Consider the following 21,372-nt stretch of genomic DNA (forward strand, 5'->3'; position numbering starts at 1 on the left):
TGCAAGTTAATTAAGATTAAAAAACAATAATTGCTCCTATGATTTAGGATTATTATGCAGTCTTTCAAAGAAGTACAAATAATTAACAAATTTGGAATCACTTTCTGGTTAACCAAAGCTGATATTCCAAGGAAGGTTAAGACAATTGATCTTCCCTAGTTCTGTGAGAACATGGAAGATATTTGCCAGGTATAGACTATAAAAACTATAATGTGGATTATGTTGAGTTTGCATTTATGTTAGTTATTACTGTGTGTAATTTATCTGTAATTTGTGGCCTAATGGAAGCCAATTGCTTGTGAACCAAGACTTTAAGAGTGCTACTGGAAATGTCTTAAACTAAAATAAGATGAGGGAAGACATGTCAAGTAAACATTTTAAATGAATCTGAAAAGATTTTGCTAAGAATTTCCTTATATAAAATATCTATTTACAAGGATGTGTACCTCATCCCGGTTTCCTTCCTGTATACCAGCTTCTTTTGCCTTTGGTCTGGTCGCTGCCAATACAAACTCCAGCTCGTCCTTTTCAAACAAGTTAGGAACTTCCCCAGAATTGAGCATGTTATTGATGTCTTCCAAGAACTCCTCCACTACAATCTATAGATTTTAGAGAGTGAAGCCCCCTTTACATTACTTAAAGCAATCCATGTACTACTTTTAAAGCAACATTTTATATTGACTATATGCTACATTAAGACATGCAATAAGGCACTGTCAGAAATATAAGAGCAGCCAAATGAAACAAGGTCATACATACAATTTTTAGATTTGTCAAAAATGATGTTACATATTATTCACAATACAATATATAAAGTATACAGTACATATAGCTTATTTATTAATCCAGTAAATTACAAAATGCATAAAATATTCACAAAATGACGAAACTGCTTATGTCTATAAAATGTACAAAAAAGTCCACAAAAATATGTTTCTCATGTTTAAATAGTTCACATTGCAAGTTATAGCTTTTACTGTTTAGGTTTTCTACAGGTTGCAACCATAACAACTAGTGACTGAAGACTTTATGTTAGTCACTACCCTGTTTCCCCGATAATAAGACCTACCCCGAAAATAAGCCCGACCCTTACTTTTGAAAAACGGTCCAAAATAAGCCCTACCCCGAAAATAAGCCCTAACAAAATCCCCATTTTGTCCGGTCCCTTTACTACACTAAAATGTCCCCAGCTCCGCCCCCCGCATTAAACGGATGCCACTGTTAAAGATTTAACAGTGACATCCTATCACAGCTGCAGCGTCTCACTCTCTCACAGTGAGCGTGCGGCAGCTGGCGTGCGTGGCAGCGTCATTTACAGCAGCGCCACGGAGGAGAGTAGAGAAAAAGTTTGTGAAGCCCCATCTGCAAGAGGTCGTGACTTGGGTGAAGGTCATGGGATAAAATTACTGACAGCTGTGTCGCCAATGCACTACGAGCAGGCTACCTGGACAAGACATGCTCATTTAAGGAGAGCTATATTGCTGGACATGACAGATTGGGACCACTTCCTCTGCAGGAAATGGAGGTGCAAGACATCCAGGCTGGAATTTGGGGTATGGACACTTATGATGATGTTGTTGAAGAAGATGACATGACCATTTTTGAATAAAGGTAGATTTTTTTGTTCACACTTACCTGTTTATTGAAATTGCTGTCAATGTTAATTAAAATAAGCCCTACCCCGAAAATAAGCCCTATAGCGTTTTTTTGACAAAAAATAAAAAATAAGACAGTGTCTTATTATCGGGGAAACACGGTAGTTGCTAGATTCTGCAGGGCATCCAGTATCATTAGAGCCCGAAGGACTAAGCAGGTAAGAAGAACATGGCAGATGAACTACCTTTTCTAGGAAAATTATGTCAATTTATTTAAAATACAGGAAAATTTCTAAATTTTGGTTGGACATCCCGATTAAATGTATCATGTTAAGGTTGCATTGCTAATACTTTCTATGCTTAATATAATTTATTATTCATTTTTTTATGCTTTTGTGGTGCTTTTCCTAATTTTCTGTAAAACATATACATCTCTATCTGGTGACTTATGTTTACCTGTGTGTCAGTAAAGAGAAAAACCATGTCCTTGTCTTCCACCCCAGCCATTTTGTATAGTTTCCTTAGATCTTCATGGAAAGAGTCATAATTGTAGCCCCGGCTTAGCTCTATTTGGAAACACTTATAACCGCACATATGAGCAGCAAGTCTGGTGAGGGACTGTTTGCCTGTTCCACCAACACCGACCAGAAGAGCGTTTCCCCTTTCCTGACGGATCATTCGAGCAATCCTACAAATTAATAGAATGTTAATTTTAGGCCAGTCCATACAAAAGCACACAACACCAGATGTCAAATTATTAATTTTCAATGTACTGTTGGGGCAATAGATGTTCATGAATATTTAGTAATATAAAAAATACTGTCATCACAGTGATGTAAATGATAAAGAGCAATATTATGGCCATAGCAACAATCTGCATATTAACCTTTTAAAATAGACTTTTGAACTACTGTACAAAGTTATGCACATGAAACTATATATATATATATATATATATATATATATTGTATATACACTGTATATATATATATATATATATATATATATATAATCCACAAGGGTGCCACTCCCATTGAATCATACAGTAGTGCAGGTGCCCTACATTTAGGACCAATTCAACGTTGATCCAATATCCAAAATCCAATTAGACGGCACTCTGTTCCAATAGTTACAACACATGAATGTGAATGAATCATTCCTGTGTTGTATCTATTATTGGAACCGAGTGCCGCCTAATTGGTTTTGCATATGTGGGCATGACTTCGTGTAAGTTCCGTGAGAGGATGGCCAATCACAGAAGTACCATTAGACAAGCACTGTCCACCGGGAATTCTGACAAGCCAGTGGCCCAACAATTTTTGCTTAGGGGGCACCAAGTGTCATCTCTGCGTTGTCGCATTATTGATTGGGTCCCACCTCCTATACGAGGTGGTGACCGGCTATTACTGTTGAGAAAGCTTGAGGCAAGATGGATTTTTCGTCTAAATACAGTAGCACCGCATGGATTAAATGAATGCAATACATTGAATGTTTTTCTCCGTTAATTTTTCTATGTATTTTTATTTTTGTTTATTTTTTGTGACCAATACACCATTTAGTAATTTTTGTCTTTTCATTTATTTATTTATTTATTTATCATTATTTCCTTCATGTTTGTGTACTTTGATGGCTGTTGTCTTTTTTGGCTTTATTTAGAATGCTCTATTTTTTGTTAATTGCTTTGGTGATATATGGTGTTTATTCTAGGCTTCCATGTATAGTGGGTCCCTATCAGTACTCTGGTGACAGCACATGTCTATATTTTGTGTATCCATGTGTTCTTTTTTATGCTTAAGTTATGCAGTAATGTATTTGTCTTTTGGTTACCATGGTTACGTTCCGGGCTGTGCGCTGATGGTGCTTGGACCAGATGTTGATATCCCAGACCGGATGGATGGCACACACCATGTGGTTGCGTGTGCCATCCGGATGTGTAATACACTTGGCCGGATGTTGTTTTTTCTTAGACGGCTGAGACCGCCGACCACGTGGAGGGCGCGCATCATGTGATGATGTGTGCTGTCCGGATATGCATTGCACGTGGCCGGATGTTGTCCTTCCAGTGCGGCTGGGCTGCATCGCGTGTGGGTGTGGATTTGTATCCACCGGATGTTTACTTTGGATATCATGACACTACAGGTGTAAGTTGTTTCCATCTTTGATGGTATACTCACGCTGAGTGCCATCAGGTGAGTGTTTATGCTGGGATGCTTTGTTCACATGTGCTGCTATTTGGGTGATGTGTTTTGGCGCCCGTTTAGGGTATTTATAGGGGCCTGCTAGACATGGTCAGTGTGTGGTTGGCTTCTGGGTGGGCCGTTTGCCCTGATGCAAGGTATGTGTGGTTGTGCCTCTTGAGAAAGGTTCTATAAGGACCGAAACGTTGAGACTGTCCCTCAAGCTAGAAACCTGAGGTATGATGTACATGGAATAAATCGCTTTTTTCATCTTTAAAGACTCTGGTGAGTGCTCCATTTTCTTGCTCTATATATGGACTTTCAGTTCTGGATTAGCACCCCAGTGGTTGATTTCTGCCTATGGATGTGAGTGCGACCTAACAACATATTGGATATATATATATTTATTAAGATTTACCAATATGCAATTAGAAATAATAATAATAAAAGATAGTAAGACAATATATCTGTATAATGAAAAACACTACTTGTTGAAGAGTAGGATCTGTGACACTCCTTGTTAAGAGGTAGCCAATATGGCATGTTACCTCCAAGAGAAAAGGAAAATCCTGTATACCCTTAAAGAAAAGATAATCAGCAATATGGTCACTCTTGGGTGCAGGTAAAAAAGATAAATTATTTCTGTAATAGTAAATGTCTGTCTTTATAATAAAATATTTTCCAGTCATGTGATGGGCGATTAAAAATTAATTTATTAAAAATGTATTATTTTATTATTATTCATTATTCATTTAATTATAATTATTATAATAATAAGTTAACTTAAAATCGGCCATCACACGATCAGAAAATATTTTATTATTAATAAGACATGCATTTACTATTACAAAAATAATTAATCTTTTCCCCCTGGTTTACCTGCACCTAAGTATGATATTACTAATAAACACTATTTGTAACATTTCTGTAGAAATATTCAGATTCTCAGTGAAGATTTAAAAGACTTGAAAATTAATTATTTAATTAATAAAATTTAAATTCTGGATATCTGTTTTGAATCACCTGTGGAACTAGACTCATGACCTCTCTGACTTTGTTACTGATCTGTCTCAAGCACAGCTGATTTCTTTATTTATAAGCCTCTTCAAAAACTCTTTGAACTCATGAGGAAAGTCTGTTCCTCCCAAACAAAGGAAAACAACCTCTGGGGATGGCTATGTCTTCCTGTCTGACTTCATTCAAGCTTTTAATCATGAGTCATGATATTTTTAATGTATGAACTATATTTTATGCAGCCGCATTTCTCCGCCTACAGATTTGGCGGCTTCCTCAGACTGATCTGATATTGATCTTCACCTGCCGTCTATAAAAAAGACATTACTTTTTACATATGAACATTATGCTTATATAAGCTAAAAATGAAAACAACATCATATTGCCGAAAGAATCTATAAAGTGCTTTAAGCCGCTACACAGGTGAAGCAGTTGAATCATTCCACACGGAGAACGAGTGTGTTGTCAGAAAGCTCTATCAAACAGTAGGAGACAAACTGAGTATAAATTTATCTCAGATCAAAGAAACAAGATCTACTGCTACAAAAGTTTTTTTATAATTGAAAATCTAAGTGAATACTGTTGCTTATTTGTAAAGCTGCATACACACACAACGATTTTGTTACCAACGATTTTATGAACGATTTTTATGAACTACAAATGATTTTTGCATATTCCCTTAATGAAAATCATTCAGTTGATAAGTCTGACTGAACTACAAACTACAAACCACAAACGTGAACGCGCATGAACGATAATCGTTCATCATTTGACTCAGAAAGTGAATGATTTTTTCAAACGATTATCGTTAAACGATATCGTTTAACGATAATCGTTCAAAAAATCATTGTGTGTATGCACCTTTAAGCTGCATACACACACAACGATTTAGTTAATGAACGATTTTAGTAAACGATTTTCTCCCTTGAAAAAATGAACTAAAATCGTTTACTAAAGTTGTTCATTTACTATGTTCATTTAAATGTAATGAACGATTTTTTTAGAAATTTTTGCATATTCCCTTACTGAAAATCGTTGAGTTGACAAGTCTGACTGAACTACAAACTACAAACGTGAACGCGCATGAACGAAAATTGTTCATCGTTTGACTCAGAAAGTGAATGATTTTTACAAACGATTATCGTTAAACTATATAGTTTAACGATAATCGTTCAAAAAATCGTTGTGTGTGTATGCACCTTTACATTTCAGTTATGGCTTGTCCTGAATAGGCATATTTTCTCTGTGATGAAGAGTCATCTATGAATACAATAATCTTTCGATTTAGTATTAAATTATTCCTTAGATGCAAAAGGTATATACTGACTCCTTTGGAATTTTTTTTTTTATATAATTGTGTGTGTGGTATATTTTACTTGATAGAGATGAATAATTAAATATTGGATTGCATATTGCTGGCCGGCAACTGTTATATATTATATATTAATTGTAATAATAATATCATTTTATGCTATTTTTTATTAATAAAAATATATTTAATATTGCTGTTTTCAAAGCTCTCTTCCCTTCTTTTTTCTTTCTAATTCATATCTGCATTATTTAGTGCCTTTCATTTCTTCTGTCCCTCAGGCTCCCCTACACATGTTGGATAATGTATTATATCCAATTGCACTGTGCAAATAGTGTTACATAAATTAAAGAACAATAAAAGTCAAAAAATGTCAGAATTATAGCTTTGTCCCATCATGTTAACAATCTGGAATCATGGCAGAACATGTGCGAATTCTACAACTGCTAGAGTGATTGATCAGTTTATACAGTATATAAATACTGCATGCAATGCTGGAGTTAAAAACTTGATATTCAACAAGTATCCATCTAAAATTTGTTGGTGCCAGCATTAAAGGGAGAATTCCATACCCCTTACGGTTTTCTACATTTGGCAGCAATGCTTCTTCCCTGGTTATTTTGTGATTGGCCATACCAGCTGACAACCAGTTGAGACAGTCCATCAGCAGACAGTAACTAAACTGTTCATCACTAGACAGTAACAGCTGAGGTAGTGCTATCAGCAGGGGTGGATTGGCAGTTTAATTCAGCGGGAAAATTTCCTCTCCTGTGTGCCCCCACCCCAATAGCGCATCACCCTTGTATGACAGGGAGTCCAGTGGCGGCTGACAGTGGTCCGTCCATACAGGAACTCCATGGTTCTGAAATCACGAGAGGCTGCTGCTGACAGAGGCACAGGGTTCCTCCAGTACCCACACACAGAACTACTGTGCCAGAGACGAGACAGACTCATACACAGTGGGACCAGACTGAGGGAGAGCTGCAGCGAGAGAGCAGCTAACGTCTGGCTGCTTAGGTAAGTAACAACTTGTTGTGTAATTTTTTTTGTGGCCACAGGCTGGTGTCAGTGCTGGATTAAGGGGGAGGGGCACAGGGGGCAAGTAACCCTGGGCCCCCCTTTCACAAGGGGCCCCCCTGGACCCGTAAGAAACTTTCTGATTGGGTAGAGCACTGCTGCTGCTGTGTGCTGCTGAACAGTACTTTATGCAGTGCACAGTGGTGAGCAACTTGAGGAAGGCAGGAACTTGAAAGCATCTTTCTTACCCCCCTAGGCCTTCCCGGCCGAGACTCCGCTCCATCGTCTCCGTGAAGCTCCACCCCTTTCCCCCCTACCCTGTGTTTAGACTTCTTCTCCCCTAATGTCCACCCACCACCCAGTCCTCTTCTCCCCACGAGTCAGCCTGTCTCTCTCTCCTCCGGAGCTCTGCAGTGACTCTGCTGAGACCAGGGGGCAGCAGAGTCCAGAGGGCATATTAATGCAGTCTGGGGTGCATTATTATTATGTGTGGGGGTAATGTCAATGGGATGGGAGGTGTAGTAATATTATGGGGGTATATTACTGCTATCTGGGTGGTGGGGTGTAGTAATATTATGGTGGGTATAGTACTGCTAGGTGGGTGGTGGGGTGTAGTAATATTATGGGGGTATAGTACTGCTAGGTAGGTGGTGGCGCAGCCACTATTGCGACTTTATGCTAATGCCATGGTTGGTAGGCATCCTATTGAGACACCCAAATGCTCCAATATGCGCATAAAAACGCACCATCGTTGAAACATCGACTGCACCATCAGACAGTAGAGCAACCCTATGGTTGCTCAGAATGTATGTCACATCATGGCTGCCAGTGCTAGTGAAACTGCATATTTCGAAGCAGCGCTGACACCAACACGCCGAGCGCCATTAAAGTCACCACCCAGGAACACCTATCAAAATTTCATAGATCTCAGTGCAATTCCAATATGCAGAAGAGAAAAGAGTGTTCTCAAGCGCACCTAATGGGAAATGATGAATAGTTTTTCAGAACAGAAAATATTTCTAAGTCCATTTATAGTGCTCTTAAGTCAATGTGTGGTGTTATTACACCACTAGATCGATCACAGTCAAATATTCCTGTATCAATATCACTGTGTCTTTAAAGAAAAGTAATCTCCAGTAGTTCACCGTAACTCCAATTGAGGGTTGCCGCAATAGTGCTGCCAGACTCCATTCGCATCATCAATCTGTACTCTGGGCCCAAGTTCTGGACCTCTAAAAGCATCCAAGAGAAGAGTTGGACTATTGTAGTCAAAATCTGCTGGAAGACTGGAGAACAGCCCAGAATACTACATCCATAGGCAAAACTTGCTTCCGATGGGAAATGAAATTCGGTTGGATAACTTTCAACCTTCAGGTGTGTTGACTTCTGCCGGAAGACTGGAGAAAAACCCAGGATACTACATCCTATATAATAACAGGTTTTCCCAAGTGAACCTAATCAGTATTTTGTCTGTATTTAGAGGTCCAGAACTTGGGCCGAGAGCACAGATTCATAACGCGACTGGAGTCGGGCAGCACTATTGCAGCAACCCTCTTTTGTCTTGCATGTATGCATATTTGAGAAAGTCTACACAGAGGAGGTTGGCCGTGGATGAAGGATTTTAACCAAAGCTTGGAGTGACGACTTGATATTATTGGAGTTACGGTGAACTACTGGAGATTACTTTTCTTTAAAGACACAGTGATATTGATACAGGAATATTTGACTGTGATCGATGTAGTGGTGTAATAACACCACACATTGGCTTAAGAGCACTATAAATAGACAGAGAAATATTTTCTGTTCTGAAAAACTATTCATCATTTCCCATTAGATGCGCTTGAGAACACTCTTTTCTTTTCTGTATTTCATGATTGTGACCTGTGAAAGTCACTTTGATTCTCAGGCAGCCCTATTTAACGTGTCCCCCGGCGGTAACCATAGCTGCATCCACCTCTGAATCAAGGTCATTATATGGGGTGAGGGGTATAGTAGTACCATTGGGAGCAGATAAGGCAGAACATTAATATGCGTATAAACTATCTATCTATCTATCTATCTATCCACACACGCACAATCTTACACAGCCTATGTTGCGTGTAAATTACATTGGCCCCACTTGACATGGTACTTTACAGATTTGGAGGCTTGGACAGTCCAGAAGTGGGGATCGGTGGATTGGGGCACATACACTCATTGGTAAGTAGCTGTAAAATGCACCCACACACACATATTATATTGTAAAATATATATATATATTTGCCTGAAGTTCCCCGGGCCCCCCATAACCTGTCCAGGGAGGATCAATTTCTTCAAAGTTTCCTTGTTGCAGAGAAATCATATAGGTAAGAGAATATTTATTCACATGCTGTGTTTATTCACTGGAGAGAGGGACTGGGGGCATATCCATCAGCTCCCGGAGCAATGCACATGCCCCCAGCATGATGAAAACAAGGGAGTAGCTTGCAGGCATACCATTTCACATGAGGCCACACCCCTTGCAGCAAGGCCACACCCACTTTTTCAGGGATGTGCCTTTCACCGCGTGCAAATAGGGCCACTTTCAGGATTTTATCCAGGGCCACTTTAAATTCCCAATCCGCCTCTGGCTATCAGCTATATCAGGGAGACAGTGGTCAAGGAACTGTTTATCAAGACGTCAAAGAAATTTGTAGTTTATCATGGTTCCCATTTAGTCCTACATTCTTTAGTATGTATGAATGGATCCTGGAGCATATACATATAAATAATTGCTTATTGAAACTTTCCTTATTCTATACTGATTAGCTGAAGATACAAAATTATTCAAGATGGTTCCTTAACATGTGCCATATTATGGAGTCAGGTACATTTACCAAAGCACCAAGCTAAAGAGGGCCCATAAACTTCTTTTGACTGCCCATATCAGCCAAATAATTACACAGCTGTCACAGTTCTATTACTGGATAATAATTGCTTGAATTCTTCAAATTGTTGTCCAAAGTTTTATTACAGCACAACAAGCAGCTATGTTAGTTAGTATGCTGAGAGTACTATCATGGAGACCTGGAAGGAGGAAGCGACTGGGAGACAAAACTGAGAGTCAGTAACTACGCTTACCACCAGAAGGCTCTTCAAATTAGACATGACGTCAGATAGGGAGCTTTGAATATTAGTCTTAAACTACATCGTAACTATAATTCTGACTTCATTAAGCTAGCAAGTCACACTTCTGAACTATATATACAGTCAGGTGCATAAATAGTGAGACATTGACAGAATTTTCATATTTTGGCCTCTATTCACCACCACAATGGCTTTGAAATGAAACAAACAAGATGTGCTTTAACTGCAGACTTTCAGATTTAATTTGAGGGTAAATACATCCAAATCAGGTGAACGGTGTAGGAATTACAACGGTTTCTATATGTGCCTCCCACTTTTTAAGGGGCCAAAAGTAATGGGACAAACTAAACAATCCTAAATCTAACTTTAACTTTTTAATACTTTGTTGCAAATCCTTTGCAGGCAAGTACAGCCTCAAGTGTGGAACGCATAGACATCACCAGATGCTGGGTCTCATCCCTGGTGATGCTCTGCCAGGCCTCTACTGCAAATGTCTTCAGTTCCTGCTTGTTCTTGGGGCGTTTTCCCTTCAGTTTTGTCTTCATCAAGTGAAATGCATGCTCAATCGGATTCCAGTCAGGGGATTGACTTGGCCATTGCATAACATTCCACTTTTTAGCCTTAAAAAACTCTTAGATTGCTTTTGCAGTATGCTTCGGGTCATTGTCCATCTGCACTGTGAAGCGCCGTCCAATGAGTTCTGAAGCATTTGACTGAATATGAGCATATAATATTGCCCGAAACACTTCAGAATTCATTCTGCTGCTTTTGTCAGAAGCACATCATCAATAAATACAAGGGAACCAGTTCCTTTGGCAGCCATACATGCCCACGCCATGACACTACCACCATCATGCTTCACTGATGAGGTGGTATGTTTTGGATCATGAGCAGTTCCTTTCCTTCTCCATACTCTTCTCTTCCCATCACTCTGGTACAAGTTGATCTTTGTCTCATCTGTCCATAGGATGTTGTTCCAGAACTGTAATGGCTTTTTTAGATGTTGTTTGGCAAACTCTAATCTGGTCTTCCTGTTTTTGTGGCTCACCAATGGTTTACATCTTGTGGTGAACCCTCTGTATTCACTCTTGTGAAGTCTTCTCTTGATTGTTGACTTTGACACATATACACCTACCTCCTGGAGAGTGTTCTTGACTTGGCCAACTGTTGTGAAGGGGTTTTCGTCACCAGGGAAATAATTCTTCTGTCATCCACCACAGTTGTTTTCCCTGGTCTTCCGGGTCTTTTGGTGTTGCGGAGCTCTCCGGTGCGTTCTTTCTTTTTAAGAATGTTCCAAACAGTTGATTTGGCCACACCTAATGTTTTTGCTATCTCTCTGATGGGTTGTTTTGATTTTTCAGCCTAATGATGGCTTGCTTCACTGATAGTGACACCTCTTTGGATCTCATATTGAGAGTCAACAGCAACTGATTCCAAATGCAAATGTCAAACCTATAATCAACTCCAGACCTTTTACCTGCTTAATTGATAATGAAATAACGAGGGAATAGCCCACACCTGTCCATGAAATAGCTTTTGAGTTGATAGTCCCATTACTTTTGGCCCCTTAAAAAGTGGGAGGCACATATAGAAACCGTTGTAAGTCCTACACCGTTCACCTAATGTGGATGTAATTACCCTCAAATTAAATCTGAAAGTCTGCAGTTAAAGCACATCTTGTTTGTTTCATTTCAAAGCCATTGTGGTGGTGAATAGAGGCCAAAATATGAAAACTATATATATATATATATATATATATATATACACACATATATTATATATCATATATATATATATATATAACAAGAGATATGGTAAGAACTTACCTTTGTTATCTCTGTTTCTACGAAGTCCATAGGGTCCACAGGGTTGACCTTGGGGTATAGGTTGGGAACCAAATCCGGGCACCACGCAGTTAAAGCTTTTAGCTCCCAGGATGCACTGGGTCCACTCTCCCTATAACCCCACCCCCAAGCCAGAGGCACCTCAGTTTGTAAGTAGCCAAAGGCCGGAGGAGGAGAGAAAAAGAGAGAGAAAACTGGAACACTCAATAACCATACTCACCGAAATGGGAGACGGAAAACCGGTGACCAGCCACACAGCCCATATGAAGCCAGGTGCGTCAGGGCGGGCGCCCTGTGGACCCTATGGACTTCGTAGAAACAGAGATAACAAAGGTAAGTTCTTACCATATCTCTTGTTTTCTACTTCAGGGTCCATAGGGGGTCCACAGGGTTGACCTTGGGGATGTCCCAAAGCAGTTCAACCAAGGGTGGGGACGCTCCTGTGCTGAGAGGAGAATCCGTCGCCAAAAAGGAAGCATCCTGAGAGGCAAAGGAAACCAATGCCTAGAACCTTAAAAAGGTGTGGACAGAAGACCACGTGGCCACCTAGTAAGGCAAAACAGCCAAGGCGCCACAGCGAGCCGCACACGAGGGTCACATGGCCCGAGAAAAAACAAGCATCAACAACAGGAAGGCCTACCCATGGGTAGGCCCCTGAGGAAGACCTACGAGGCCATCCAGCCAACATTTGGTTATAGGCCGGCCATCCTTTCCTGTGAAAACCAGAAATCTCAGACCACCAATAAGGAGTCCGATTTCCGTAAGGAACCTGAACGGATCACATAAATCCAAAGAGGCCAGACCACAGTCAATGAGGCCACACCAGCCGAGAGGACTGGGGACAGAATGGCCGTACCATAAGTTCCAGAATAATATGGAACCTGAAAACCACTAAGAAGCAACACAGGGCGAGAGCAACTCCCACCCTGACATGATGCCCTCCAGAAGAGGGAGCCACATGAGAACGCTCCCAATTCAGACACTCTCCTGGTTGATATAAACACCCTGAGAGAAAGAGAGAGCCTAAGCAATAGACCATGTAATGGCTATCACAACCAGCGGTTCCATTGACTGTCCCCGGAGGTAACGAAGAACCACTACTTACTCCCAAGGAGTCCCTAGGGAGGACAAATGGAGGCATAATCAAGAAAACACTCCAAAGGATGAACTGGATACCAGAGTGGAGCAATTCCATATCTTAACCATACTGACAGTGTAGAGATCCGCACTGTCAGGAAGACCAGGCCAAGTGTGAAACCCAAGCCAGCCGGAAGGAATGCCAGAATATCTGGAAATCCTGGACACCGGAGGATTGTATCGACAGGTACAATACCATAAGATTTATGGCTGCCACAGTTTGTGGTAGGTCCCAGCAAAAGCTGATCCATGTGCTCTAATCATTCCAACGATGACAAAGCCAGGGAAGCCGTAAGACCACTGTAAGGACACAGTCAAAGACAAACGACCCAGGTCCAAGGCAAAACCAAGGACCCTGAGACAACAGGTCCGGGCAGTGAAGCATCAGGGATGGAGTATCGATGTAGAGACTCCGAAGATCCAAGTACCCCTGACATCTGGGGCAATCAGGAGCCACCAGCAGGAAAGCATCTCCGTCTCGATTGAAAACACTTCCAAAGACCTCGAGGAAGAAGGGAGACCGGAGAACACAGGTACACAAAGTGGAAGGACCACTTCACCGACAAAGAGTCGCTGAAGGTTGCTTCAGAATCCCCAGAGCTGAACTGTAACACCATAGTGTGATAAAGTCAGAAGGCCATGAGGGTCACCTCAGGGGGGCCCCCCCTGCTCACCAGGAGATGAAACCTCTCTTGGGGAAGAGACTAGTCCCCGGGATGCACGTTGTGACGGCTGAGGACTCCCGCTTCCCAATGGAGAGCTCCTGAAATGAACGCTGCCGAGATGGTCGGGAGGAGACCCTCGGACTATGTCCGAATATGTGACATACCTGTCATTGCCACCCAACGAACAGTGTTGCTAAAAAGGAAGCCACTGTCCTGACCCTGTCGGACTGAACCTTTTCAGGTTCACCGGGAAACAAGAGTTATGCCAGAGTAAGTTAATTGACAGGGTGGAATCGACAGACGTCCAACTGCACTGAAAAGGATTCGATCCAGACACTGTCCATAGCAAAGAAAACCCTGGACGAGATGGCCATAGCCACCCGGACAGGGACCGACTTGCCTCCGGAGAGAGCATCATCGTTTGAACAGTTATCCGACAGAAAAAACTCATTCCATCTGGAGATGAGCCAATTATGGAAAGGCCTGGAATGGAACTGAGCCCATTCCACCATGCATCCCAGAGTGTAAAGACATCTGTCGACTGCGCAGACAACCATGTACTCCTAATGGAAGAGAGGAGATTCCGTCTTACGCCAGAAGAATTCTCAGATTCTGAGAATCCAGCAGGGATCCTAGATGAAGAATACCCAGAGAGGGATGCAGGGAGGACTTTTTCCCCGTTGATTAAACGTCTGCACCCTGAAGAAGCCACAGTCATCCTGACCTGGCCGTAAAGTACCCCGGTGATCCCGCTAAGAGCAGGAGGCCGTCCAGGTACAGGAGCATTGGGATATACTGAACAGAAGAACTGTCAGAAAATCCAAAACGCTGGTAAACCCCTGTGGGGCTGAGGACAGTCCCAACAGGCAGAGCCCGAAAAATTGTAAGTGTTGCTGTGATACAGCAAACCTCAGCCCATGCTGAGGAAAGGTCTCTGTAAGTACCCGTAGGCACACGTCCTGTATATCCAGTGATACCATAAAGTCCCCAGGTTCCAAACATCGTATGATGGAGCATAGGGATTTCCTCCTGAGCCCAGGTAGCTTTAGGAACTGGTTCAGGGAATTGAGACAGAGAATAGGCCAAAGAGGACCATTCAGCCACCGCACCAGAAAGAAAACAGAACAACCAGTCCCTCACTGAGATAGTGGGGATGGCCTAATTAGCTCCGCTTACCGCAACAACTGCATAGCTTTCTGGATCTGTAAGGCCCTTGTAAAGAGGGCGTACCCTCCTACCCACGTAGCCGCGGCAACTTGACACTAATACCGGGCGAACTGAGAAAATCGGTATCTCCCAGTTGTAGGCCTGTCCCGTCAGGCTGAAGAGATATCCGTAGGTTCAGAAGCAGGATCGGCTGGCAGTCCAGGCCTGCTCGGTACTGGATATGTCGGCCCTTGTAGATGCCGACAGTCTACGAAGAAACAGACCTTTAGGCTGACCCAGAGGACAAAAAAGACTTAACAGACTTAGTCTGAGGCCTTGTAGTGGGCATAGCTGAAAGCGGTAAACTTGTCGTTAGTAATACTGCCAATGTTACTACAATCTTGTCAAGGTCAGGACCAAACAATATCAACCCTAAAGATGGTATCTGCACCTCTGCATTCCCAGAGCGCAGCCATAGGGTATTACGGAGGATACAGTCGCAGCCGGAACTCTGAAAGTTAGGAGACTGGTATCCAATATAGGCATTTCCACCTATGACAACAGCATATATTACGTGAGCGACCAAATACCTTTGAACCCCCGACGTGTTGGAGGGGAAAAAACGTTACAAATGCATCAACCCAATATGCAATAGTATTAACCAACCATGCTATAGCCATGGTAGGATGGGTAACAACTCCTGAAAGCAAGTATACTGATTTCAGGCAGAGTTACCACCTACGGATCCGAAGAATCCGACCACGCAGGAATGGGAGGCGTAGTAACGTCTGTAATCAGACGAGTAACACGCCCATCCCCCCCAGGAGGGGCTCGTGATGACCCTCAGGGAATTTGGGACAGGAGGCCAAACACTGTTGTAACACCTCCTATCTGGCAACAGCCAGAGTCCCGCTATGCGATCCACCCGCTAGTCAGCAACAGGGAACCCGAAGGCACGCAATACTGAGGGTGTATGATACAGGTGCAGGTCAACATTCACTCTAACCAGAATGGACCTGCTACCAGCCCTAAAGCAGGGATAATAATACCTGAAATAGGCTTCCCCCCGTGTAAGAGGGAAAGAGCCCCGAACAGTACCCAGTTCACGGCAGAGCCAACTGGGAAGTAACCACAGGGCGTCAACCACGCCAATTAGCGTTTCGTAGAAAACGACATCCACCCAGGGTGGCTGTTGTGGTAATCCCTGCAAGGGGAATGACAGACTATTGTGGCACCAGGGGGAATTCATATACTGCGAAAAACCCCTGCAGGGAGCGGTAGTCTGTGTCACAGGGGAAGAGTGCAAGAAGCTGCGAGATACCCTGAGATGAAAAGGGCAGTATGGTGAAGTAACCCCAAGTGAGGTACAACAATGGGGCCCGCCCGGCGATCCGCAATTGAGAGGATCCCGAGAAAACAAACCGCCCAAGGGGGTCGTGAAAGAGGCCAGCACCAGATGACGCCACATACAGAACCCTTTATGAGTCAAATCCTCCGCACTAACACCTGCAGCACATGACTTGCAGGATAGTAAAAATGGGTGCAGTATAACGCTCTATCTCCTGGTCAGACATATCTGACCAATCTTGGCGGAAATATTAAGCAGCACTATACTGGTCCTGACTGATGCCAAAAATTAGCTGCAGGGACCCATTTTCAGCGTATGCAACACACAGTTCCATCTAAAATATGGCAACGTGCAGCACGCAACAGTATGTGACAAACCACACAAATATTAACAAGTATATAAATGTGAGGTCTCAGAACCACCCTAAGTACAGCTGTATTAGGGCAGATAAAGAAAAGGGATAGATATACACTGACAGGTGAGAGAATAAAGTACAGTCAGCACTAGCATAAGTCACATACAATGCAGATATATACATATATACATAAACATGTCATATAATATACTGCACTATTACACTGCATTCAACTGCCCAGATTCAGTGTCTGGGAAGGCTACAGCGCTGTGTACACTGACCTGATGGTGAGGTACGCAGGGGGACTGGACTCACTGCCATCTCCAGAGATTTCTGCTGCACCACAGAGATAAAATGGCCGCTGGAGACCTCAGAAGAAGCGTGGCCCGCGGAGGAAGCAGCTCAGCGACGCCAGACTATGGATACTGAAAGGCGCGCTGAGCTGAGGGGAGGAGCCGCTGTAACAGGGAAGGCTGCCTCCCCTGGCCGGCTATTAACCCCCGGGACGCCGGCTCCCTGCACCGATCGTTAAGTCCCTGGTGGTCTAGTGGACACACGGGGTATGGGGGGCCCGCCGCCACTGCCGGCGCCTCCGGTCTGTCCCCTGAGACCGGAGGCACAGGACTGCATTTGAAATGCGCGGATCACCGCAAGCGGTGATCCGCGACCTTACCTGCTCCCCGTGGATCCGGCAGCAGTCCTGGGCGCCCACAGAGTCCGGCTAGTACAGACTCTGGGGTCCCGCTGAGATCCCCAGATCTGTACTGGCGTCTCAGCGCCAGCGGGGTGACGGAGCGGCAGCTTAGACGTCCTATGGACAGTCCGACGCTGCCGCTCTGAAGAGTCTAAAGTCCATGGAAAAAACTTTGTCCCTAAAAAAATAAAATAAGCTTAGGGGCTGCTAATCAGCTCCCCCTGCGCTAACGGTGACCCGACTCCGGCCGGGCACCAACTTAAACTGAGGTGCCTCTGGCTTGGGGGTGGGGTTATAGGGAGAGTGGACCCAGTGCATCCTGGGAGCTAAAAGCTTTAACTGCGTGGTGCCCGGATTTGGTTCCCAACCTATACCCCAAGGTCAACCCTGTGGACCCCCTATGGACCCTGAAGTAGAAATATATATATAGATATATTGTGTCAAGATCAGGGTAAGGATGCCATCTCCTGAGGTAGACAGGTGAACTTACACACAGCTGCCAATCAGTAACACACCAGACCAGGACGTACAAGTAATTTATTTGCAGCATTCACTGTAGATAAATCTATACAATAAGCAAGAAAGTGTGTGTCTGTCTGTCCTTTTTGCACGGCCAGTGTTTTGTAGCTAGCTCCACCAAATTTGGCATGGTGGTGTACTTTGATGAGGGTTAGGTCTTTACCTAGGATTGAACTTCATCAGGGCCACACACTGTCACACAATCCCATAACACCAAGACACTCCTAAATTACACATGTCCTGGGGCTGGCTTCATACACACACTGTCATACTCTGGCAGGCTCATGAGCAGCTCAGCACTCGATACATTCCACCCAATATATTCACACTGTGGCAGACAGTATAATCAATCCACAATCCTTGATCCTGACAAAGTTCAGCATATGGAGATTACAAACAGCAGAGGAGTTTGACAGCAGCCAGAGAGTGCCACTGCAGATGGGCCCCCTTCTGTCCGGGAATGGGACTCCAGGCCCGGCGTTTCCCCCCTGATGGCAGCCCTGCTAGACATGGTCTTCAAAGTTGGACTGCAGAGTGATTTCAGGGGGTGATTCAGCTGCAGACGTAGTGACAGCATACTTACCAACTTTTAAAATCTCATCTCCAGGAGATGCATGGAGAGAAGAAAACAGCTGGGCACTTCGGGTGGCGGGGTCGGGTTCCTTAATCATTCGGCCCCACCCTCATCTCGGGAGCCTGTCGCAAATTGTTGGACCTGGGGGCGTGGCTTGCTTGCCAAGGGAAGTGGACACACACTAGAACAGCTCCCAGCTGAAATTTTTCTGGGCCCGGCTATCACAGCCTTTACCCCCCTTCTGCTCTGCCCTAAGTAGCCAGCTGCCTTGGGATCCCGCTGGCCTCTTTCCCGGGCTGCGGGAGCGTGTCTGGGGCCATTACCGCATCGAGGCCTACAAAGCACCCAGAAGCCGCCAGCCTCGAGTTCCAGGGCTGTAGCCGCGCCGCTGATCGGCGTTATCGCGGCTGCCGCTGAACATTGCGGCGGGACCCCTCCATGTCCTAGCCTCCTGCTGCCTGACTGGGGGCATAGGGGGCACCCTAAATAACCACTGGAAGACCTGGTATGCGCGGGTGAACAGAGCCGCGAATCGCGGGAGCAGCCATTTTGGGACTTAATACATCTCCCTGTCACTGTGCTGCTGGTTAAGTGGAGACTGGCTATACCTGTACAGGGCATTGTCTACTTACCTTGCTCTGCTCCTTCATCACTGCTTCTATAGCTGCCCTGCCAGGTCTGCTGCTGGCCCTGGCCTCTGTCCTGTGCTGATAGCTGGAATCAAACAGAGGTCTGTTACAGCTACATCCCCCTGGCACAGTTGCTGAAGTTGGATGGGTGGCTGTCTTAAACCCTGTGGATGCTGGAAGGAGCAGTCCATGACCCAACAGCTGCTGCCATGAAACAGCTACATAATGGTGAGGGGAATGTGAATTATGACACCCATCCTATGCTATGCCTAGAAGTCTATTTATTTCTTTCTCTGTATATCTCTTCTGTATATTCTTCATGGGTAAACGGGGCACAACCAAACGACCCGCAGCCACCCCAGCTAAGTCTTCATCTAATACTGCATTTAAAACTCTATTTGGTGTTCCTACGTCTGCCGCTGGTGTCTCTTCGGGACCTACCCCTCCACATATGGCTTCTGGGAGTTCAGATGGCGGCTCTACCCCGGAGTCTCGCTCGCCACATTTGACACCATCTATTCCTGCCAGTTCCTCTGATATGGGTGAGATATTGCAACATTTAAAGTCCTTACTGACTAGACAGGACATTGAGCAAGATTTACAATCACTGGAACAAAGGATCCAGGAAACAGTCCAGACTCATGTCGCCTCTATTCGGTCGGATCTTACTCAGGTGGCGGAGAGGGTGGTCTCGTTGGAGGAACACGTGGAGACTGTTGACACTCAGCTTGGGGATATCAATGGGTTACTTTCATGTCACTCCCCTATGTTGATAGAGATGCAACGACATCTGGATGATGTCGACAACAGGGGCCGACTAAATAACCTGCGGGTACGTGGGATTACTGAAGATATCAACCAGTCTGGACTTGAAGATGCCCTCTAAAATATTTAATGAACTTCTTCATACTGACCCAGACGCCAGGATCCAATTTGATAGGGCACATAGAGCTTTGCGCCCTAAAGGTATGCCCTCTGAAAGACCCAGAGACATTATCTGCCGATTACATTATTATACTGTGAAAGAGGAGATTTTGAGGAAAGCTAGACAAGTAAAGGAAATTGAATTTAATGGATGCCCTGTGCAGATTTTTCAAGACCTATCCTGGAATACACTCCAACAGAGACGCCTACTCCGTCCGCTCACAGAGGAATTTCACAGGCGAGACATTAAATTTCGCTGGGGATTTCCTCTAAGCATTCAAGTTGTGCATGAGGGAAAGCTTCATATACTACGGGAACCCGACGATGTACCTCAGTTTTGCTCCTCTCTCAATCTGTCTGCTGTTTCGGTGCCTAATTGGTTAGTCCCCTTTGATACGCACGTTCCTCAACCGCCTCGCAAGGAGACTCTGCAGCTGAGGGCGAGGAAATCACTTGATTATGGTCTCTAATGCTGTCTTGAATATCCTTTTTATACTCGCAGTGTTATAAATAGAATATTCGCTAATTCTATGTTATTTGCTACTTTATCCTGGTTGCAAATGGATATTATACCCCATTGAGGATGTTTATTCGTTGATATATATGTTCTGCTAAATTTTGCGTACCTATTCTGTTTTGGTGTAGGAGCTCTTTTGATTTTTCTGTCTACTTATTATTACAAATATTTTGCTGACTTAGGCAAACACTGTTTATATAATATTTTATTAGGTGGGTCCCAATTATTTGTGGACCTGCTTGGTTGTCATGTTCACTATGTTCCTCCCATTCCCCCTAACTCTGTTGTATATATAATGTCCATGGACCCGTTAGGGGTTTCCATGGCCTTTTTTACGGAGTTTTGTTGTTTCACTATCTTCATCTCTAATTTGAAATATAATCTGAGGTTAACATGTATGTTGCTAGATATGGTTTGTTCCATGTCTATCTTTCTTCTTTCCTTCTTTTCTTTCTTTTTTCTTTTCTTCTCTTTTTTTTTTTCTCTTATTGTCATCCTGTTCCCTTTCCTTCCCTCTCTACCTGCAGGCGGACACCACACACATTCAGGTAAACTACCATGGCACCCAACGATACAGGTATCTTTTCCTTTTTTCAAATAGTGACTATGGCTAAATTATCTATTTTTTCTAACAATGTAAAGGGGCTTAATATATTTGAGAAAAGGCCCAGTCTTCTACATACACTGCATTCGGACAGGGTAGACATAGCTTTTATTCAGGAGACACATTTTAAAGAGGGTATGGCCCCGTCCCTTAGATCTCGATACTTTCCAGTGGGTTACTTCAATAATTTCTCTGAAGC

At 43.6% G+C, this 21,372-nt stretch overlaps 1 protein-coding gene across 2 annotated transcripts in view; it reads right to left on the reverse strand.

Annotated features, from left to right (window-relative positions):
- Positions 1 to 21,372, reverse strand: part of DNAH6 (dynein axonemal heavy chain 6) — a 342,820-nt gene that overhangs the window by 135,810 nt on the left and 185,638 nt on the right. For both annotated transcript variants that reach the window (XM_088481442.1, XM_088481443.1), the window contains exons 45-46: positions 2,052 to 2,283; positions 447 to 599 (exon numbers count right to left, since the gene is read on the reverse strand). In XM_088481442.1, coding sequence (XP_088337568.1) covers positions 447 to 599; positions 2,052 to 2,283 — 385 coding nt within the window. The remainder of the gene's footprint in view (positions 1 to 446; positions 600 to 2,051; positions 2,284 to 21,372) is intronic.

This window comes from Taudactylus pleione, unplaced genomic scaffold (assembly GCF_031769625.1).
Source record: "Taudactylus pleione unplaced genomic scaffold, aTauple2 ptg000273l, whole genome shotgun sequence".
In the NCBI taxonomy this organism is placed as follows: Eukaryota; Metazoa; Chordata; class Amphibia; order Anura; family Myobatrachidae; genus Taudactylus; species Taudactylus pleione.